Here is a 23,712-nt window from a genome sequence, read left to right on the forward strand (position 1 = left end):
AAACTAGTAAAATCACCTTCTAAAACATTATTATATCAAAGCCCTTTCTTTAAACACTCCTGATTATTTGCCCTTAAGAATAAAACTCAAGAGAAAAACAAAAGAACTATAAACATTAAGTTTTTCAATGTAGTATTATTTATAATAACAGGGATCTGGAAACAAACAGCCCAGAAATCCAAGGATACTCAGTAGATTTCCATAGGCAATAAATATAATTATAAACAGCACAGTACATGTTACAGCACCAAGCAAATGAAGCAAAATCCTGAATTCTTTCTACATCCCAATGACAAGTATGTAAAAATGTATACTGTAGACATATGGGCAGAGATCTGAACAAGACAGAAAAATTAAAACAGCTGGCGGGCTAGGATGGTGAGATTTAGAGTGATGTTTTTAAAAAGCCTTTTACCAAAGCTACATTATTGTTTTTACAGTAAATAATATAGTGGGAGGGGAGTCGTGGGGCTGGAGAAGATGACAACACAGCTGGCCAACCACAAAACAACTACTGGCCAAGGAGCCTGAGCAAAGAGGAGGTGGTGGTGTCAACACAGAGAAGCATGTAATTTAGAGGGGCGGAATGAGGCATGTGCATCTCATCTGCTGGCCTGGGCCCTGCCCCAGCTCCCATCCTGGCCAGCTTAGGTACAGTGTTTGGTGCCTCACAGTGCGAAGCAGGCATGACAGCCACTGCTTTTTAAAACCCTGGACTGGAAATCAAGAGATTCAAATTTTGATTCTGGCTCTGCTACAGACTCACTGTGTAGACTTGGGCAAGTGATTATAAATCTCTAAATCTTAATTTTCTCACCGTAAAAGTGGGGATAGTTGAAAGCCACCACTGTGAAACCTGAGTTCCTGAGCCACTATAGGCAAGACCCTTCCCCTCTCGGGGTCTCAGTTTCCCCATGTGCACACTAAGGGGAGTACAGCAGAGATTCTCTATGGAGTGCCTAAGTTTTCTGATTTCTTTTATTCTCAGTGGCAAGGCACAACTGCTTTTGAAAAGTTAAGAACATCATTAAAATTACAGTTGCCACTTACTGGATACTTGCTGTGTGTTAGGCACTACACTTCACATGCATTTAAAGCATTTATGTGCAATTGTCCACATTTAACCTCAAACACTGGAGGGCTCTAAAGTTCAGGCTTTAGGACTCCTCTCTCTTCCATTTACACTTATTCCCTAAAAATCTAAGGACTAAATCAGGGGTTTTCAACTTCAGCGTTATTGATGTTTTGGACTGGATAATTCTTTGTTGTCAGGAGCTGTCTGTGCATTGTACATTTACCCATCCATGCCAGTGGCACCCACCATCACCACCCAGTTGTGACAACAACATGTCTTCAGACACTGCCAAATGCCTCCTAGGAAACAAAACCACCCCTGTTGAGAACCACTAGCATGAAAGATCTCATCCAGTCTCCTGGTTTTAAATACTATCTACACCATCTCTACACTGACAACTTCCAGATTTATTTCTGCAGTCTGAACTCTTCCCTGAACTCCACACTCATACATCTACCTGCCTGATGGATATCTCCACTGGAATGTCTAATGGTATCTCCAAGTCAGCATCTCCAACTCAGAGCTCCTGATCTATGATACCTCATCAAAATAGCTCCTGCCACATCTGCTACTTTGCAGTAAATGACAACTATATCCTTTCCGCTGCTCAAGCAAAGCACCTTGGAGCCATGCTGGACTCTTCTGTTTCTCTCTCCCTCTTCCCATATCCAATCCATCAGCAGATGCTGTTACCTCTACCTTCAAAACAAATCAGAATCTGACCATTTTTCACCACTGCTATCACCACCACTTCCACTCTGCTCCCAGCAGCCACCATCACACACACACACACACACACACACACACACACACACACACAGTCAGGTCGCTGTAGTAGCCCTCTCCCCTCATCTCACTCTGCTGTCCTTGTCCTCCTGGAGTCTGTTCTCCATAGAGGGGCCAGGTGAATACAAGGAGGCGATGTTTACTCCTCTCCAGCCCTCACCACGGCTCCCAGCCCACGAGCCTGTGAGCTCCTCATCCCCAGTCCAACACTGAGCCTCTCTCCTATCTCCTCCCTTCTGGCACTAGACCAGTTACAGGGTTTCTGTGAGGCTGCCGCCTCCAGGCCTTTGCAGTTGGTCTGCCTGAAATGCTCTTTCCCCAGCAATCCTTGCTCCCCTGCCTGGCTTAGTCCCTCACCTCTTCATCTCTGCTCAAATCTCAAATCTCATTTCTCAGTAAGACAGTTCCTTGAATTTTTCCATTTGCTTGTTTGTTTTGTTGTTTTTTTGTACTGGGGATTGAATCCAGGGCCTTCACACTGAGCTACATCCCCACCTCACCCCTTTTTATTTTTTTATTTTGAGACTAAGTCCTTAAATTGCCCAAGCTGGGCTTAAACTTCTGATCCTTCTGCCTCAATCCTCCCAGAGCCTAGGATTACAGGCATGCACCAACACCCAAGTCATTGAGCCTTTTTAACACAACAATCTCCAAACTAGGCATAGTGGTGCACACCTGTAATCCTAGCACTTAGAAACCTGAGGTAGAAAGACTGAGTTCGAGGCCAGCCGGGGTGACATAACATAGTGAGACATTGTCTCAAAAAACAAAACAAAAAACCCACACCCCACCCCCCTCCCTGATGTAGTCTCTACCACCATCTGACAAAACTATATATTCCACTTGTTTACTTATTTATCACCTTCTCCTTCTGCCAGAATATAAGCTCATAGCAGAGTTTCACGATGAACTCGAATGTTTGGCAGTCTTTTCTATCTTGGTTACATATATTCCCAGCAACTATAATAGTACCTGGCATATAATAGATACTCAATAAATGTCTGTTGCATGAATCTTTCAAACTAATCCTAGATTGTAAAAATTATTACCATTTCCCATTTTATAAAATAAGGGGGCTGAAGGGCCGGGGATTTAGCTCAGTGGTTCCAGCACCTGCCTCGAAAGCGCAAGGTCCCGAGTTCAATCCCTGGCACCAAAAAAAAAGAGGCATGCACCACTATGCCTGGCACTTTAAAATAAGGGGACTTGGGCCAGGGATTTAGCTCAGTGGTTTTGCCACGTGCTGCGCAAGCACAAGGACCTGAGCTTGATCCCCAGTACCAAAAAAAAAAAATTTTTTTTTAATAAAATAAAATAAGGGGACTTGGGCCTGGGATTTAGCTCTGTGGTTCTGCCGCCTGCCTCGCAAGCACAAAGACCTGAGTTCGATCCCCGGTACCAAAAATAAAATAAAATAAGGGGACTGAAGCTCTGACAGGTTAAGTAACTTGATCTATATCCCTCAGCTAGAAGCCAAATCCCTTGGGAGACCACTCAAGGGTCTCCCAAAGTCCACTGTATTTTAGATGGTTCACAGATGGGCTTTTAAAAACACTTAAAAAATAGTGATTGCAAAAACATGAATAATTCTTGACCTTAACTCATAATTTACCCAAAATAGTTTATGGACTTAAATGTAAAACTATAACACTTTTAAGAGAAAAAAAAACAACAGGAGAAAATTTGGGGGCATATGGTTAGGCAAGGAATTCTTAAACTTGCCACCAAAAGCACAATCCATAATAGGGAAATTTGATAATATAACTATCAAAATTAGAAATAGCTAAAAGTTCATGTCAAAAAGATGAAAAAGCAATACACACACTGGAGAAAATATAAACTGTACATGCATTAAAGGACTGGCATCGGGCCAGAGATTTAGCCCAGTGGTTCTGCCGCCTGCCTTGTAAGCACAAGGACCCAAGTTCGATCCCCGTACCCCAAAAAAAATAAAAATAAAAATAAAGGACTGGCATCTAGAACACTTAAAGAACCCTCAAAACTCAACTCTAAAAAAGAAAGAATACTATTAGAAAACGAGCAAAGACCTGAGCAGACAATTCATTGAAGTGGTTACACAGATGGCAAAAAGTATGTGAAAAGATGTTCAGCATCACCAGGCATTAAAGAAATCCAAATTAAGACTGTGATGGGATATCACTTATACATCTCTCAATATCTGAAATAAAATAGTGACAACACCAAGTGCTTTCTGCAAGGATGCAGAAAACTAAATCACTCACATACTGTGGTGAGAATGTAAAACAATCAATTGCACTCTTGGTCATTATTCCACAAACATGAAAATTTATGCAAAAGCCGGTCTATTAATTTTCACAGTCTTGACTTGTAATGGACAAAAACTGGGATCGATCCAGAGATCCTTCTACAAGTAAATGGTTAAACTGTGGCATATCCATACTCATAAAAAAGAAAAAATGAAGCACTAATACATACACAACAACTTGGATGAATCCCCAGAGTTGTATGCTGAATTTTTTTTTAAAAAGCCAACCTCACTAGCAACATAGTTCAATGGGGAAAAGAACAGTATTTCAACAGTGATGGGATAACTGGATGTCCATATGCCAATAAATGAAAGTGGATTCCTACTTGACACCATATACAAAATTAACTCAAAATTAATCAAGGACCTAAATATAAGAGCTAAAACTATAAAACTCTCAGGGAAAAAGCACAGAAGTGACTTCTTATGACTTCAGATTAGGCAATGGTTTCTTTTATATATCAAAAGCACAAACGACAAAGAAAAATAGATAAATTGAGCTTCATCAAAATAGAAATCCTTTGCTTAGCATGGTGATGTATGCTTATAATCCCAGAATTAGGAGGCTAAGGCAGAAGGATCATGAGGCTAAGGCCACCCAAGGCTACATAGTGAGTTTAAGACCAATCTGTACCACACAGTAAGATCCTGTCTTTTAAAAAAAAGGAAAACTGTTGTGCTTAAAAGGGCACCACCAAGAAAGGGAAATCACAACCCCCATAAAGGGAGAAAATATGTACAAAGATATCTAATAAGAATCTAGTTTCCAGAATTATGTAAACTCTTACATGCAACAATACAAAGACAACCCAATTTAAAATGAGCAAAGAACTAAAATAAATAAATAAAATAAAATGAGTAAAGAACTAAAGAGATATTTCAACAAAGAAGATACATGAATGACCAAAAAGCACATGAAAAAGATGTTCCATATCATTAGCCACCAGAGAAATACAAATAAAAACAATAATATGACACTATTTCATGCCCACTGGGACAGTAATAATCAGAAGACACATTATATGTTTGTGGGCATGTAGAGAAATTGGAACCCTCATCTTCTGCTGATGTGAATGTAAAATGGTATAGATATAGTGAAAAGAATCTAACAGTTCCTCAAAGGTTAAACATCAATTATGATATATTTGATATATACTCAAAAGAAAATATATTCTACATAAAAACAAGAATGAATACAGAATATGAATATTCATAGAAATGCTGCTCAAAACACCCCAAAACTATAACCAACCCAAGTGTCCATCAACTAATAAATGGATAAATAAAATTTATATAATGCAATATTATTTGCCCAAGGAAATAGAAGGCTGATACATACTGCAACATGGATAAACCTTGAAAACATCATGTTAAATGAAAAAGCCAGTCACAAAAAAACTACATATTGAATGATTCTATTTATGTATGATGTTTAAAAAGAGACAAATCTATAGAGACAGAAAGTAGATTAGTGTTTGCTTAGGGCTAGAGGAATTAGAGTGAAATGTGAGTAATTGTGAAAGGGTACAAGGTTTCTTTCTGGGGTGATTAAATACTCTAAAATTGTGTTGATGGTTGCATAACTCTATAAATATATTTAAAACCACTGAATTGTACACTTTAATGAGTGACTTGTACGACATGTGAATTACATTGCAATGTTACCAAAAAAGACACAATTCAAAAAGGTTATAGATTTCAAAAGGCATGATTTCATTTATGTAACATTTTTGAAATGACAAAGCTCTAGAAATGAAGAGCAAACAGATCGGTGATTACCAAGTGTTGGGGAGGGAAGGATGAGAGACACGTGAATGTGACTATACAAGGGCAACACTAGGGTTCTGAGGTGACTGAACTGTTCAGTATTTTGACTATAGTGGTGAACACACAAACCTATAGGTGTGATAAATGGTATAGAACAAAATACCAGAGATACACCCAAACAAATACAAGTGAAACTAGGAAACTGAATAAGATCTATCAGTGTGAATGTCTTGATTGTAACATCATACCATAGCTTTGCAGCGTTACCACCAAAGAAAAAAACAGTATAAAAAATTTGCAGGGAATCTCTCTGTATTTTTCTTATAACTGCATACGAATCTACACTCAGCTCAATGAAAGATTCAATACAAACAAGATATCACAAAGATCATTGAGATCACAAAGAACATTGTTCTCAATTTCTCTTCTGATGAACTGAGTCCCCTTTGGTGCAGGTATACAGTGGATCCTAACAGTGACTACTTCACCCTTTCTAGCAAGGTGGAGCAGGCTTCCGCCTCAATGCCCAGATTAGAGAATCCAGCGAGAATTTATCAAACACTTTTATTTTATGGTATTTAGTTGTATATTTTATCTAGATGACATAAAGTAGAATTAAGAATACAGATTCTAGGGCCAGGGATTTAGCTCAGTGGTTTCGCCACCTGCTGCACAGGCACAAGGACCCAAGTTCGATCCCCAGTACCAAAAAAAAAAAAAAAAAAAAAAAGAATACAGATTCTGGAGGCAGCCAGCCAATTCCATTTCTACCACTTACTAGCTGTGTGCCGTCACTTAATATCTCTGTACCTCAGTCACCTCATCTGTAAAATGGGCATAACAACAGTTTCTCTATCATGGTGTTCTGGGAAGTTTTATTTTTTGTTTCTTTGGGGTTTTCTGTCTTGGAGGATTTTTTTATGTTTTATGTATAGTTTTTGTTTGTTTGTTTTCTGGTTTTTGAAGGATTTTTGGGAAGGGGCTGCAATACTGGGAACTGAACCTGGGGCTTTTGCACTGAGCTAAATTCCCAGGCCCTTGGTATTTTTTATTTTGAGATAGAGTCTCGCTAAATTTTCTCACTGGAATTTTCAATCCTCCTGCCTCAGCCTGTCACAGTGCTGGCATTACAGGTGTGTACCATCATGCCTGGCCCATGTTTTAAATCAATAGATGTGCGTAGACACATATGTTTAAGAGACCCACACAAAGTATTAGCTATAATTACCATTACCGTAACAAGGGTTGAATAAAAATAATAACTTTTAGAAGCACAGATCCGAGCCATACTACCTCTTGGAATGTGCTCCTCTCCTCCTCCACTGCCCTGAGCCCATACCCGCTGTCCAGAGAGACCCTGGGGCAGGAGATAGCAGGTGCACCCACCTGCACACTTCGTGCGGCTGAGGAGTGGTGGCCCAGGGCGGCCAGTGCCCCCATCCCCTGGGCGGGTGAGCAGCACGCTGATCTCATACTCTGTGTCAGGGTCGAGGTGCCACAGCTTGTAGGTCTGCAGGCTGACAGCATGCACCTCGGCCCAGGGTCCACGGGCCATGCGATACTCGATCTCCTTGCGCACAATCGGCCCATCACCGATGATGGAATTGGTGTTCAGCTGGATGATGAGGTAGGTAGGGCCCGCACGCAGCAGCTGTGGGGGTGCGATGGGAGTGGGGGGCTCTGCGAGGAGAGAGGAAGAGCCAACTGATGCGCCTGAGATCCCAAGCCTCAACTCCATACCCCTACCACAGCCACAGTCCCAAGACTCCTCCCGGTCCTCCAGACTCCTCACGCTGCTACCAAGCCCTCAAAGGACGGATCCGCTCTTCAGCCTCCACTAAATCTCCAGCCACTAATGGACATCTGGCTACGATGGCTGACCCGCCCCCACCCACTCCCTCAAGCCCCTGGGGGTCACCCAAGTCCTCGCTCTCCCACCCCCCGCCTCCGGTGCCTGAGCGTACACCAACTCCAGTCAACATCTGGAAGACACAGCCAGACTCTATCTCATCTAGCTTTCACCTGGCCCCCATCCCATCAGCCCTGCCCCTCACCCAGGCCACACCCCCACTGGGGCCTGCCCCCTTCATCCTCAGCTGGGATCAAACAGCACCCTTCCCGCAAGTCCACTGAGTCTTACTGACCAGCCCCGCCCAGCCCCACCAGACTTTACCCCTCCCCCTCCGCCGGCCCCGCCCCTAGGCCCTAGCCCGCTGGCTGACCCTTGACGATGAGCTCAGCGAAGTTGGAGACACCAGTGCCGCGCGGGGCTTGGGACACGCAGCGGTACAGGTCTTGCTCCGCGCGGCCCACGGCGGGCAGCGTGAAAGTGGCCAGGAAGCGCCGATGGCTGATGTGACGCACAGTGGCCGCGGGCACCAGAGCCCCGCTCTGCCGCTGTGGGGGAAGAGGGGTCAGAAGATCAAGGGCACCACGGACAGAGGGACCCTGGGCCAGGGTGAGGCGTTATTGTTCTGGCCCCAATTACCCGTCCCTTCCTGGAGCTGTGCTCTGCCCCAGAATAATGTGGGACCCAGAAGGGCAGAGCAAAGCCTGGGGACAGCCAGGACTTGGGTGCTCTGGTGCTGAAGTTGAGGGAAGGACTCAAGTTCACACCACCCTAGCCCTTAAGCCACAGGCTACTCTCCTCACCTGGAGGAGGAAGCGCTCTGCCTCGGCTGCTCGTCCTGCCGCCATGCACTGGAACGATGCGTTCTGCCCAGCATTGACCTCCACGTCACCCAGGCGGGAGAAGTGCGGGGCCTTTGCTGGGGGAATGGAGTCATGGCATGAGCTGGGCCTGAGACCCCTGCAGGCAGAACCAGCGGCTGCCCACACCCCTCACCCTGCACACGCAGTGGGCTGGGACTCACCACAAGGGTAGCTGAAAAGCAAGATGTCATCTAGGCCCATGTAGCCCCTTCGGTCAGGGGAGATGAAGGACTCAAACAGCACCTGGGGGAGGCAGGAGGGCCCCGTCACAGTGACATCCCTCCAGTCCTGCCTGGGGAGGTGCCCACAAGAGTCCCTTTTCGGGGGGCCCCAGAACTATCCTCAACAGCCCAGCTCACACTGACCCTCCCTACCAAGCCAGCTGGTTCGGGCCAGGGTGTCAGCATGCAGAGAGAGCAAGGTCAAGAGCAAGGTCAAGAAAAAGGCCTTAAAGGATCAAACTCTTCCCAACCAGACAGGTTTCCAGGTGGCACTGTTCCAACCCTCCCTTCCACAGCTATAGGCTACTCTTATTAACAATGACTTCTGATGCTAAAGCTAGATTAATCCAGACTAACTCCAACCTTGAGTACAAATTGACTCCTGACACTGAACACAGACTAATTCCAACCTAGTCGGAGCTCAAAGTGGTATCCCTCTGCCCTCACCCCCAGGCACAGGCTGACCACAGGCTGAACCCAGCCCACCTGATATTCATTGGGCCAGAAGGTGCTGACAGCCAGCTCAGCCTGGTGCCACTGACGGCCCTGGGATCCGGTCATATTCCAGACAGTGCTGCCCAGGGGGCCTCCATTAACACGCACATAGACACCCAGGGTGCCAGGGCTGTGCCCGTCCCGGCTGTATAGGAAGTAGCTGAACTGCACACAGTGGGTGTCGTTCTCACTCAGGCTCTGAAAGATGACATGGGCCCGCTGGCCTGAGGCATGCTGCGAAGCGTTGACCATCAAGTAGGCACCTAGAGAAAGAGGAGGAAGAGGAGCCAAGAGAGGGGCAGGTGGGCACTGAGAAGGGGGCAGAAACAAAGGACTGCGGGTACTTGAGCACACCAGGCCTCACAGATTTAGATTCTGCATTCTGCACTCTGGTCCCAGATCTGACTCAGCGATCGGATTCAGTGATCCAACTCCCTCCCCTTAGCAGCATGTTGCCTAAAGAAGAGCACTGAAGCTTCGGAAAACACACAAACGTGGCCTTCCAAAAACCCACTGTGGCTCCTCACCATCCGCAGGTCACAGTCCAAGTCCGTGCCCTACCCAAGACATAGCTTTCAGTGCTCGGTGCCACACTTGAAGGCGGTAATTCATCTCAGAAGTCAAGAGCCTGGCACATGATAGGCTCTCCGAGGCCTCAGCTTCTAAACCCTCCTACATCCCACAGTGTGCTTCCCTCAGGTCCTAGATCATTCATAAAGCACAGGTCTGTCTCCCCACCAGCCTGCAGCCTCTGCTGTGCCCCTGCAGGGCTCTGAACCCAAGCTGAATGAATATGTGGGACAAAGACTGAATGAATGGATTTGCTTCCCTTCCCGCCCCCACTTGGAGTCTAGATTGCTGGGACACAAACTCTTGATTTCCAACCCCGAGAAGGGCAGCCCTGGCTCTTCCCTGAGGATCCAAGCTGTATGCTTTTGGGAGGCAGGGGGAGGAGAACGACGAGGATGCCAAACGACCTGGCTGGGCACTGTGGCTTCCCATCTGGGGGGAGAGGCCCCAGCAGCTGCCAGGGGGAGGCTCACAGCCACCTAGCACCGCCTGCTCCCAGGCTTGGCTGCCAGCCAACATAAGCACATTCAGATCTTCTCCAGGAGGGCTCCCCAGGGTCTGGCTGGAAGGAATCTCATTCATCCCTGTGAGTCAAAAGCCTGTAGAGGCAGCTCAGAATCAGTCCTGGCAGGGTAGTAAACAAAACTCTTATCCCATCCAGGAAGGGGCACATCCTAGCCCTGATACATTCTCTGTCCTCCTCCAGTGACCAGCTCCCCTTCCGATCTGACCCTTTTTTCTTTCCTCTTCCTCCTTCCTCTGCTTCTCTCTTCTTACTCTGCATCCTTCCCCTCTCCTTCATCTACTCCCTTTGTCACTATGGCTCTCCCTACTCTCTCCCACTCTCTCTGCAGAGTGTGATCTCTATCCTTCATGCCACACACCCTCATCGACCTTCCCTAGACTGTGAGCACCAGAAGGGCAGGGCCTGTGGACTTGCTCACCCCTCTTGGGTCTAGCTCCAGCCCCACACCAAACACCAAGCTGCTCACTCCCTTTTCTCCCTGGGTGCAGCTCTGCTTGAGAGAGAGAAAGCGAGGCAGAGGCCACATGGGTGAATCCAAAGCTACTCTCTTCTACTTGAAAGTCAAGCATGTGTCGGGCTGCACTGGACCTGGAGATGTGGAGAGGCCCACACAAGGTCCCTGCCATGGGGTGCTTGTTAGAGCCTTCTCAGGCAAATCACATGGTGACACTAGCTACTGCAAAGGGTTACAGTGGGCCCTGGAGAGGCAGGTCTGCCCCAGGGTGGAGGCAAGTTCACCAAATTCATAGAAAGGGAGTGAGGACAGGACCAGAAGTGGGGGACAAGTCTGCAGAGGCCCTGGCCACCTCTGTGACAGGGCAGGCTCTTTCACCTCTGTGACATGGGGGCTCTTTCAGCTGTCCAGTTCTGGCATTCCCTCAGAAAGCCCTTTGGTTCTTACACCATTTGTGTCCTGAGACACAGGTCTTACCAGCAACAGGGTTAATTTGCCCTCCAACCATCTTATCCTTTTCTTAATTTCCAGTTGATTCTGCACCCAGTGGAGAGGGCTACCAGTAAGTGAGGCCCCTCAAGTATCTCCAACAAGAGCAACTAAACACCTGACCCACTTTGTGCTACCCCTGTGCTCTGCTCTTTATGGGCATATCTAGTGGTCCTGCAAAATGGGTTACTCTTCTCTCACTTCACAGTTAAAATAACGGAGGAGGCTCAGAGAAGTTAAGTGACTTGTCCAAGGTCACAAAGCTGATAAGATGATGAGCCAGGATTTGAACCCATGTCTTTACAACTGTGGAATGAGCACTATGGAGTCATCATTTGAGTAGGAGGCTGGTACTGTACCATAATCCACATTGTTAAATTCCCACTCCAGTGCTCAAAGTGCCCAAAGTGCCCCATCCTGAGGAAAGCAGAAGTTGGGAAGGCTTGGAACCCCAGGAAGATGGCAGGGGAACATCCAACCCCAAGGTCCCTGTCTGTCAGCATCTCCTAGTCTGGGAAGGAGCAGGATTCAGAGACTTTGGGGGAGAACTAGGGAAGACTTGCTGGGAGTGGGGTGGACCCTGAGCCAACCTGCAAAGGGGAGTGCTGGGAAGTAGGTTCTAACTAACAACTACAAGGCCCTTTGATGACTTAAACCTGCACCCATTTCACAAGTGAAGCTCCTTGTCATGCACAATCAGGCAGAGTCCAGAGAGCTACACATCTAGTGCCGTGTATACCATTACAGACAAGGCCCAGAGAGGTTAAGTAATGTGCCCAAGGTCACAGAACAGGCACGTAGAACTGCCCCTAAAAGGAGATGAGGGAGGCATGCTGATGGAGAAGAGGCTCACCATGGGGGAGATCCGAAGGGGCCCGGGTGCCAGGGTGGATCCACACTTGCTCCCACTGGAAGTCATCATACTGAGCCTGGCTGTACTCACAGGGCACTGCTGGGTCACTCGTCTCTTCAAAGGTGCAGCCAGCTGCGAGGATGGGGCTGGTTATCCAGGGCTAAGGCAGGGTTGTGGCCAGAAGGCTCCCCCATATTCCCCCAATGCCCACTCCTTCCACCCAGATACACCCCCTCCCTCCTCTTCACTGCTTCTTCCCACCAGCAAAATTCTCCCTCCTCCATCCTCTTCTGCTCCCAAGGTCCCTCCCTGCACTGTCCCCTCCCAAGACCTCTTGCACACAGTCCCAGTACTTCCCAGACCCCCCTCCCACTGCATGACCACTCAACAAAATGCTCCTTAATAAAAATTAGCTATTATTATTTTATCACTGTGACCTCACAACAACCCATGAGATCAGGACTAGAATTATCTCCAATTTACTGATGAAGAAACTGAGGCCCAAAAAGGCTGAGTGACTTTCCTGGAAGTCACACAGCTAGTGACAGAGAAGGGCTTTGAGATCTCCTGACCGTACCTCAGTGTTCCTCCATCCTCACTGTGCCAGGCAGAGTGGGCCCCAGGCCCTGCAGAACGCTGAACACCCTAAACCAGCTCAACAGTATCTCAAAGATAACAACAGTCACCGCCCTGCAGGATGCGAACCACTAACGCAGAGTGTGGCTGAGGCCTCACCTTCCGAGTCAAGTACCACTATTCCTACTTGATGAACATCAAGGGGATTCAGTCATGGCCCAAAGTCAAGCAATCTAGGTCTCTGCTTGAAGGAACTGACACACAAAAGCACTGTCCCATGTGGCTTTCTCATGTATGACTACAGCAAGCAAATTCCCACAATTCAGAACCAATATAAACAGTTTAAATGGGAAAGGGAGGCAGGTAGGAAGACTGGCTTAGACGTGGGTCCTCTGGTTGGCAATAAGGTCCATACAGCTTAGCTAGCTTGTCAAAATATGCAGCAAGAGACTTCACTTTTAGGAAGCTGTGTGTTTTGCTATTGCAGTGGCTTCTCTATGGGGTTATGTGGGTTACATGAAGTGGCGAGACACTAAGGAGCTTGCCACCATTTGGGTCTCCCTTTGCTCCTCTTGGACACCAACCAAATGTAAAGTGGTAAGATGTGGGCATGAGGCTGGCACCAAATAGATGGAACGAAGCACAGAGCTGGGGCCAGCCCCTAGAGGGGCTCTTCGCCTTTTTGTTTGAAAAGCCTTGGTCAGCACCATGCCCTGTGGCCTGTAGAAGGCGGGTTTTAACCCTATCCACACTGGGAGGGCCTCAGAAAAGGACCCATGGTACAGCACTAAAAGAGCAATGGTCAGGGAGGGCTTCATAGAGGAGAGGGATAGCTAACTTCAGCCTGGGTGGGGCCTGACCCCAAGGGTCTCAGCCAATCACTGATCACAGGGACTGCAGAAAGGGAAAGTCCAGGATCTAGAGCCCTGGCTGGGGCTCAGGTCCTTCCTGATCCTTAACCAGAACAAGGCAGCTGCCCCAGGATGTCTCACCAGGGCCCTGGGGTGGGCCTGGGAGTGTCAGCTCCTTGGCTTCCTCCTGCACATCCTAAGCCAGCCCAGTGACCCACCAGGACTCCCAGACCAGCTGATCTTCTCAGACTGATGCCCAGACTGAGGTCTCTGCTCAGAGTAACTCCAGACCATCTGACCTCAGGCAGAGAAACCCTCAGACTGACCCAAACTGGTGACCCTCAGATAGGCTTAGAGCAGCTCCCAGCTGATCATCCCTTGTCAGACGATTCCCTAGACTATCTGATGTCACTCAAAGTGACCACCAGACCAGCTGACTCCAGCCAGAGTCCTGACCTCTTGCCAAATGACCCCTGTAGATGACCACAGCCAAGGATGACTTCTCAGGATGACTGATTCCATCCAGAGTGACCCCTTAGCCAGAACGACACCTCTCCCTGATCTGCAGCTGTCCCCAGAGCTGAGTCTCTGGCCAGGCCCAGTTCTAGCTTCAGTCCCTAGGGATAACACCTCTGAGGTCAGGCTCCCAAAGCAGAGGCCACCCCACCTCTCCCCAGCTCACCCAGTGATGGGACTATCGGCTATCACAGGACTAGGAAAGACCCTGTCACCTCCAGCCTGGATAGCTCAGGGACCAGGAGCCCCAAAGCCACGTCCCAGCTCTTGCTAGAGACCCAACTCCTACTGGAGACTGCTAACCTGGGAAGAAACTAAGTCTGACTTTGATAGCCTGGGATCCCCGACTCCACCAACACAGACACATACACAGACCAACACCACCCCGAGGGGGCACTAGTTACACCATGACGGCCTTTGGAGGGACTCCTCGGCACCTCAGAAGGTTACTACTTTTATCCTTCCCATTTTGCAGATGGAAACTGAGGCTCAGAGGCAGGCAGTTGCTTGCCCAAGGCGACACAGTTACAATGTAGAGAAGCTCAAATTTAAGCAGCCTCTCCTTATTCAAGGAGCAAAGCACAAACAAAATAAAGCCCTAATATGCTGTTGGCTACATGTGTTAATTTAGTTAGTTTCATGCACAAGACATTTATTCCCTGTCAGTACACTGCAGTTCCCAGGGTGGCACTATTAGAGGCACAAGATGATTAAGACTCCACCTTGCTTTCAGGGACCTCCCAGTCTGAGTGGGGGTGAGGAAAAGAGACAAAGCAGAAATGGGTCCAGGCTACAAGACGGAGGGGGCTGGATGTAAAGCTCCCTGTAGAAAGCGAAGTCTGAGCTGAAAGATAGCGATCACTCCAGCCAGTAAAGATGGGTAGGAGGGCAGGCAGGGCAAAGGGTGGCATGAGCAAAGGAAGACAGTGGGCAAACAGTTCACCCACAGCACAGAGAGGAGCCCAGACTGGCTGAGGCAATGAGAGATGAAACTGGAGGGAGGGGAGGCTGAGTCCAGATCATGAAAAGCCTTAAATGCCAGGGTGAGGAGTTCAGCCTCATTTTAAGTGCCTGAAGTGCAGAAAAGTGCCTAGTTTCTGATGAAATGAGCAATACAGCTATAAGTGGGGCAGGTGGTGTCTCACAGGATCAGGAGGGAGCTCAGGACCAAGCCACCACTCTGGAACTGGTAAGGAAAGAGGCCTCAAGTCCCCACCCTGGATGCAAACAGCACACACTCCAATCACACTCAGAGAGGTACACATCACACACACACACAGCAGCACACTCAAATGTTCGCACACACACACATACACACATCCTTTATTTCCCCCAGCTAATCCAAGCCCTGGGGACATAGTCTAAGTTTGCTTGGGAATAGGGAGAAGACCAGGCCCTCCTTAGACACCCCATCTCCATGGAGGACTCCCCAAAAGATTGGGCTGAATCAACTCAGGACCCCACCAGCTTCCTCAGCCCCAGATCAAACTGGCCCAGCTACATTCCTCAGCTAATCTCCCCAATCTGGCTGGCGGTCGCCTGAGCAACTGTCAGCCACAATTTGGGAAGGCAGGGGATGTCTTATCCACCTGCAGGGCTCTGGACAGTGTGCTGTCAGGGGCAGAGCAAACTCGGGGGGGGGGGGGGGCGGTTCTGGTGGAAGGGTCTTCACACCTCCACATACATGTTTCCATAGGTGGGTGTGTGTGTGTGTGTGTGTGTGTGTGTGTGTATCCACACATGCCCGTGAGAGTGACACAATAACTGGTGCCAAAAACTCATTGGGAGGCAAGAGACCCAGATCTTTTTCCTGCTGCTCTCCTAAATCCCTTTGTGACCTCAGGCAGGTGACTTGCCCTCTCTGAACCCATTTCTGAGAATGGGGTTGCCTCCATCACGATCATGTTATATGAGTAGGCCAAGTAAACAAGAATAACTGGAGGCAGGGAGAGGTCTGCTGGGGAGAGGTGTGTGAGGCAGGGCAGGTGCTGTGAGATTCTGGGTGTGTGGATTACGCCTCTGAGCAGAAGTGTTTGAACATATTCAGAGGTAGGCATGGGCGAGGCTGCATGTGTGTCCATGTATGCACACATGTGAGCACCACGAGCTTTGTGCACTAGACCTTCTTCTTCACTCCAGAATGGCGTCCTAGGCTCACTACACCTGCAGCCACCACCAGTGTTTTCTGAAGTCTCTAGGTAAGCTGACCCTGTTTGCAATGAGTTTTCATTCCCTTTGGTTGGTCAACAGAACATCCAATTCCCAAGTGCAGCCCCAAGAGAAACAAAGCTTCCCCCAACAGATTGCAAAAGCCAGAGCTGGGATCTCATCTAACCCCATGCACAGGCTCAATCCTGACTGAGGAATCCAGATAAAATCCCAGTGACAATGCTGGCCTATTTCACCTTCCCTATTCTAAGCAGCTCAACCAGACATTTTTGCCCAGTCCAATACTCCCCTGTGTAACCCCCAGCTTCTCCCTTCCTGAAGTCAGGATTGTCTCTCATGCTTTGGAAACCCATTCCCAAGCCATGTTTAGTAAATCACCAACAGCACCAGACTTATGGACTCCATGATCACAGGTAGTGTGACCTTCACCAGCTGCACCCAGCTCAAAGACCATGACTAGCCCAGAGGCCTGGAGCCCACTCATCACTTCCCTTCTCCAGGTCAGCAATCCAGACTGAGGTCAGGGCTCCCAAAGCTGCCCACCAGAGCCCCAACTAACTGATGAGTAGCTAATTACAGGAAGGCTAGCAACAAGATCATCTTCTAACCACCCAGGGTTTAGCTTGGCTGCAAACAAGATCAGCCAGGGCCAGGCCACAGGCAGAGAAAGCTAAGCTTGCACCACCCACAAGAGCCAACATAGAGCCTGACAATGCCAACATCTTACCATCTCTATCAAGGATGGAACAAAGCCCACTGCAGCAGGCGGACTTACACCAGACCACTCTCCATATCCTGGTCCAGTGTGCACCTCAAATCCCGGCATCAGCAGCAAGGCTGCCGTATTGGCAGTATAAGAGGAAAGCACAGGCCAGGGGTAGATACCATACAGAAACAAAGAGATCAGTAGAGGGCCTTGCTGTGTGGAAGTACAGTGGGCAGAGAGTTCACAGATCCCCTGTGGGGCACAGTTTGGGTAGAGGGGCATGGTATATGCACAAACTCATGCAGTGGGAAGATCTATACTTTATAAAGGTTCCATGGAGTAAGGGTTGTACACTACTGCGATATGGTGTGCTGAGAGTGTAGTGCAGCAGCTTCCCACTGTACAGACACAGAATCTAGTTATATGATGTGAAGGAGCAAAGCACACAATATGCATGGATCCTGGTACAAACACCTATAATGCCATGGAAGAACCAGTCAGGGTCCTGATGTAGCACAGAAGTGCCATATTCATGGTGCAAACCAGTGCTGCATGATGGGTATGCAGAGGAACGCAGGGTGTGAGTAAGCCCGACCAGTCCTTCTCCCTCTCCAGTCACTAGCACAGGGCCTGCACAGAGCAGGAGCTCCATGTGCCAGGTGTATGCAGCACAGGCAGGCAGAACAGTACAGAGTTACAGGGAAGGGAAGGGAAGGGAAGGACGCAGAGCCATACAGAACCAGCTGCTGGGTGTTAGCAACCCAGTTCTGGACAGAGAAGCTCAGTACAGTCCTGAGGAGCACAGCTGGTGCAGACCCAAGGAATAGGTAGAAAGTAACATAAAAACAAAGTGCAATAGAATATCTTATAGCCATAAAAGAATGACATCATGTCATTTGCAAGAAAATGGATGGAAATGGAAATCATTATGTTAAGTAAAATAAACTAGACACAGAAAGACCAATGGCACATTTTCTTTCATATATAGGATCTGAGAGAAGGAGGGAGGGAGGGAGACAGAGGGAGGGAGGGAGGAAGCAGAGAGACAGAATGAGAATAAAAATGAATGTAGAAGGGAGACTATTATTAAAGAAGAAGGGAACAAGGGGAACAGGGGAGGGAAGGGGAAAAAAGGTAATGGGGTGGAAACGATCAAAGTATGTTACATGCATATATGAAACAGCCAAAATGGAATCAATTAACCTATATAACAAGTATCCACTAATTTTAAAAAATATGAAGTGAAGTGAAGATGATGTGTGGACAGTGGATTCAGTTCAAGAGCTCAGGGCCTGCAAATCCAGTAAAGTGCATCCATCCCTACAGCAAGCAGATAGAATGCAAAGCCGAGCCACTCTGCCCATGCAGTGCACTGTTGCAACACTGGATACTGTGCAGTGGTGCTGCCCGCAAAAACTCAACCCAGTCCTGAAGCCCAACAAAGTGGCCCTAAGCTGCAATGCAGGTACAGACTTCCTGAGCCAAGTGCAAGGTAGGGCAGAGGTGCACTGTAATGAGGACAAAGACACTGCCTACCTGGAGCTCCCAGCAGAAACCTGGGGAAGGATACCAGCTGACACCTGGCAGTAATACAAACAGCAAAAGGCTGAGATACCACAGGAGGCAGCATTGTAGCAGCTGCAGAGCAGTGTAAGGGCTAGGCCAGAAGGCATGCATCCAGTGCAGTGCAGTGAAGCAAGGGAATAGAAGTGCTGAATGAGGCAAAGGTACACTGGTCTTATAAGATGCGACAGTGGAATGCAGATGAGCTGTCCCTAGAAACAGGAACAACCTGCCCTAGGCCCTAGGCCGTGCAAATGCCCACTGCAGAAATGCTGGAAAACAGAGATGCAGAGGCAGGGTTGTGGTAGCATGCCATCTATTGGAGTGCAGTTCTGCAATGCAAGGTGCTATGCCCAAAGCCCAGGGAAGTCCACATGTGCAATGCAATGTGGACTGCCCAGCAGGGCACTGCAGTGTGGAACAGAAATGGCCTACAATGCAAACATTGCATTGTAGAGCCACATGTGCGTCTCAGGTGTAATGGGGGTAAGGACCCTCTGTGTAGACAGCCAGGAGAATCCATCCCCAAATGCAACCCTGACTTCCAGTAGAGTTCGACACCATAGAAGAGAGCTGTAGAGACAAATAGCAGGACAGCTGCAAGGAGGCCCAGCAAAATGGGACCATTGAAGGTGGAACATACAGGAACTCTGCAGAGGCCCCCACACCTGGTGCAATGTAGAAGCCATTGCAGGCAGGCAGTGCAGGGCTGAGCTGCAATGCACTGCAAGATGCTGGGTCTGAGAACACCGGGTCCCACATACCCTGAGCAGGCCAGAGCTGTGATGCAGTGCAGCTTCATAGTGTTAAGTAAGCAATGACGTGGTACATTGCAAAGTGCTTCGGAGAGGGCTGCAGATGTCTCCCTGGGACACATTGGCAGGGAAAGGAACTCAGACTCCTGGAAAACCCTGTGCCTATGGCGCTGCTGGCTTACCCCATAGGTCGGGAGCCCAGGCCTCATCTGCCCTATGGGCTTCTTCCCATCTTGACCCCACCCTCCAACCTCTTCCACCATAGTGACTCTCCAAGGGCAGAGGACGAAGACACTGTCACCCATAGCACAGGGGGTCCAGAGCTGAGCACATCGTCCAGGTATTTATATCTGAGCAGAGCCCCAGCATGTTGGCAGCCAAACAGTGAATGTGGGCTCTGCTAAAAATCTTTTCGACTATTAAAGCTCATCCCCTGGCTCCTAGCCCAGCACAGGGCAGTGTGGGGCAGGGCAGGGAGACAGAGAAGGAGACCTAGTGGATTAGATCCTGGCACAGGAAGTGAGATGACCAGGAGGGAGAATGTAAGAGAGCCAGACCCAACCAACCTGGTTAGTCATTCCCTCCACTACCTCCCTACCACTGTCATCTCCTCCCAGGCCTGGACTTCATCAGAAGCCAAGAACAAACTTTTCTGAGCACACAGGAGGGCTATACAAACACTTCATAGTAGCAACACTTAACATGATGCTTATAATGTGCCAAGACCTGCTCCAGACATAAGCATAAAACATCCTCACAACAGCCTCATGAATTGTGTTCTGTTATCATCTTCACTTCCCAAATGCAAACTCCATAAGACTGAGACAGGTCAGTACTTGACCAAGTGTCACATAGCTAGGAGTGGTGGAACCAGGATTAGAACGCACGTGGTGTGGCCCATGAGCCCATGCTCTTAACCAGCACACTCTAGGAACAAGCACACTTACACACATATACAACCACAGGGATACACACACAACCACAAGGATCCACAAACACACAAAATCTCAAGGATACACACAAGGGCACATTCTGAGCAACATTCTTCCCATCTCGGTTAAGTTGTTATCTCTTATCCCCCAGCTGTCCCCCACTCTCCGTTGTTCTCCCAGCACCACTTTCCCCCCCACTGCCAGCTGTCCCATTCCCAAAATTTATGTCCATCACTGGCTATCTGCCAGGCCCCAATCGTCCCCCAGCTCCCTGCTGTCACCTCTAACCCAGGGACGGTCTTGCCCATCAGATATCCACAATAACACCCCTTTCTACTACCCCCAATCTTTCTCCCAGCCTTTGCCCCCCAAATTCTCACATCTCAGCAATGTCCCCCAAGCCTGCTTTCTCTTTATCCCATTGATTCACCACTTGGTCCTGGGGTCTGCACCTTGGGAATATGCCCAAGCCCTCCAGAGTCATCCAGTAGCAGCAGCTGTTAAATTGGCCGCTTCAGGGGTCTTCCCTTAACCATTTTGTAAGCAGTGGCATCCCCAGCCTGGGGCCACACAAGGAAGCATACTGCCCCACCCACGCCTGCCCTCCAGGGCCCAGGACCCCCCTCCACCCCCTCCAATCCCTCTCCATGCACCCAAAGGTTCAGAATGATGCACACTTAGTGAACAACGGCCCCAAACACAGCCCTGGGGACCAGAGATGACAAAGACATAGCTAAGTACTCAGGAGGCTTCCGACTTAGTAGAGAAAAGAGACAGAAAGTAAGAGTCATGTGGTCATTCAAGCATTAAGGGAGAAATCTGATCACTGCCTCAATCTGACCAACTGCCTCAGGAGAGCTGCAAAGGCTTCACTGTGCAAGGGATGATGGAGCTAGACTTGCAAAAGGGGGCAGCTCTTGGCAGAAGGCACCGTGTTGGCAAAGGTAGACAGGTGTGAAAGGGCCTGGCAGGTTCTGGGGTCCTGGGTCACAAGGCAGAGAAGCAGGAGTGGGGTCAGAGGAGGAGAAACAGAATGTGAGGCTGTCTCAGAAAGAACCAGCTGGTCACGCAAGCTCTCAGCTGCCGTGTGGGCCTGGCCTGGGTGCTGGGGTGCCTTCTGTTTGGGGCAAGCACATGGCAGCACCCTGTATCTACAAGGCATTCTGGTCAGAGTGATGGGAGCACTGCAGAGCCAGAGGCTGAAGCCAGAAGAAAGACGAAGGAGTGGCTACTGCAACAGTCCGGTGAGAAATAATGAGGCCAGCAGGAGGAAGATGCGAGTCCATCTATTGTAGACAACTAAATTAGTTAGAAATACTATAGGCAGTCAGACAAGGATGAGCAGTCAAAAAAGTCAAAGCCACAAGAGTGACAGGAGGTGCATTCATTGAAGGCCAGGCTTTGAGACAAAGAGAATGGACTACACTCACATACTTCCCCTAGGGATGAAAAGCAGCAATTGATATTCTAAATAGGCATCAATCACCTTAGGTGGGCACCAAAATCTCCCTGGCCCATTCCTTCCTGGAAAAATCCTGGGAGGGAGGGGGGCATGTAGGCTTGCTACAGAACTTGTTTCCCCATTCAACCCCCATTTAATCAATATTAGCTAAGTGATTATACTTGTAAACTTATTGGTCGACCATAGTTTTGTCCCGCCTCATACCCACCTTGTGATTTTCCACTGGATCAATGTTACCTAAGGGGCCATACTTGTAATCTTATTAGTTGACAATAGTTTTGTCCCACCTCACACCCGTGTCACCTCATGGTTTTGCTCTATAAACCTCCTTTGAGAAGTGGGGCTCTTGGGCAACCCACTTTCCGGGCCCCCTTCTGTCTCTCCTAGACAGAAGCTATCTTTCTTTCAATAAATTCTTCCTACTCTCAACCTTCGTTGTTCCTAGAGTTCATTCTTCAATTTTAGAGAACATAAACTCAGCATGACAAATATCTAGCAGGTTGGGAGTTATAATATTTCCCTTATATCATTTGGAGGTCCATATATCATATGTCCTATATCACATCCAGACCAGGTCCACTTCCTGGGGAGACCACGCCTCACCTCCTGCCCCACACACAACCAGCACTGCCACAGAACTTTCTGCCATGGTGGAAACGTCTTCTACCTGCACTGACCGGTATGATGACAGCCATTAGAAACATGTAACTCTTGAGGACTTGAAACCTGCTAGTGCAACTAAGGGATTCAATTTTTACTTTAATCACATTTAACTAAATTCAATAGCCACGTGTGACCAAGAAGCCATTGTACTGCAGAATGCAGGTAGATTTCCATCCAAGTAGCAAGTGCCATTGGATAAGAAGACTCTGGCCAGACAAGCCATGGAGATTCAAAACCAGGATGTGGCCACCTGTCCCCTGCACACCCTGATCCTCCTACAGCCAGGATGGACTCCCTACCCCAGAACGGAGACACTGCCACCTAGACAGTTCTGCACGAACTTCAGGAAGGGGACGCTCAGCTCTCCACACACCATCAGCCCTCCACACAATGATCAGGCTCCCCAGTTAGTGCCTCCCTCCTCTAAACAGACCCTGCCACACCAGGGTGACCGGAAGGCTAGATACCCTGACAGGCCATGAGTATCCCCTATGTCCCAAGCCCCAGTCATACACACACGCCTCCCTGTGGCTGCCCAGGTGCGAGAGTCACACCAGCACACTTTCATGGCCTCCACCATCCCCACCTGCAAGGAGCCCCGCAGGTCAGGTCGAAGCTCTCCTCCCTTCCCTCCTGCTCATAGGCAGCCAGGAGGGAGGCTGTGACCTGCCCATCCCAAAATCTGGGGCTGAGGATTGTGGGAGGGGCTGCCCCTCACGGGGCCCCTCTCTCCCACCCCCCTCCTCCGATGCTGACACTGACCGTTGGGACTCGAAGCCTCACCAACCGCCCAGGCCTCCTCACAAAGGGCTGAGGGGGGAGACTGGACAGGCCCCTCCAGCTGCTGGGGTGGGGCAGAGGCCAGAGGAGGCAGGGAACACACTGAGGGTGTTGGGGGCGGGGTCTGGCAGCAGGAGACTTCTCCCTTCCCTCTCTGTTAGACTCAACTTCTCAACTCACAGCTCCCAGATGACGCTTTCGACATGGCCTTTTCACAAGACACCATCCCCCAGCAGAATTTTCCAGACTCTTGGAGGGAAAACCTAGTCCTTTCATCTCTACCTTCAGTGGAGTCAGTGCGCCCCCATCTGGCATTTCCAGCTCTGAATTTGACCCACTTGACTTCATGCGTTCTTTCTTGCCACCTACATTTACTTAGGCTGGGTGGCCCAGGCCTTTGGGGGTGCCTGGGTCCCTTTCCTCACAGAGCTTACAACCCATTACAGGAGACAAGACTGACACACTGTAATTACAATAATTATAATGCTGTGTAAAATCCAATCA

General features: G+C 48.8%; 1 protein-coding gene across 11 annotated transcripts in view; it reads right to left on the minus strand.

The window, feature by feature from the left end:
• Positions 1 to 23,712, minus strand: part of Ptpru (protein tyrosine phosphatase receptor type U) — a 78,324-nt gene that overhangs the window by 51,116 nt on the left and 3,496 nt on the right. For 10 of the 11 annotated variants that reach the window (XM_004850789.4, XM_021263229.2, XM_087215433.1 and 7 more), the window contains exons 2-7: positions 12,236 to 12,367; positions 9,335 to 9,606; positions 8,789 to 8,870; positions 8,568 to 8,683; positions 8,138 to 8,312; positions 7,302 to 7,595 (exon numbers count right to left, since the gene is read on the minus strand). In XM_004850789.4, the coding sequence (XP_004850846.1) occupies positions 7,302 to 7,595; positions 8,138 to 8,312; positions 8,568 to 8,683; positions 8,789 to 8,870; positions 9,335 to 9,606; positions 12,236 to 12,367 (1,071 nt within the window). Of the gene's footprint in view, positions 1 to 7,301; positions 7,596 to 8,137; positions 8,313 to 8,567; positions 8,684 to 8,788; positions 8,871 to 9,334; positions 9,607 to 12,235; positions 12,368 to 12,812; positions 20,898 to 23,712 lie in introns of those variants that run through there. The other variant, XM_021263232.2, reaches the window with a different exon arrangement.

Source organism: Heterocephalus glaber, unplaced genomic scaffold, assembly GCF_053883595.1.
Source record: "Heterocephalus glaber isolate CG9 unplaced genomic scaffold, H.glaber_assembly_v1.0 deba00001452, whole genome shotgun sequence".
NCBI lineage: Eukaryota > Metazoa > Chordata > Mammalia > Rodentia > Bathyergidae > Heterocephalus > Heterocephalus glaber.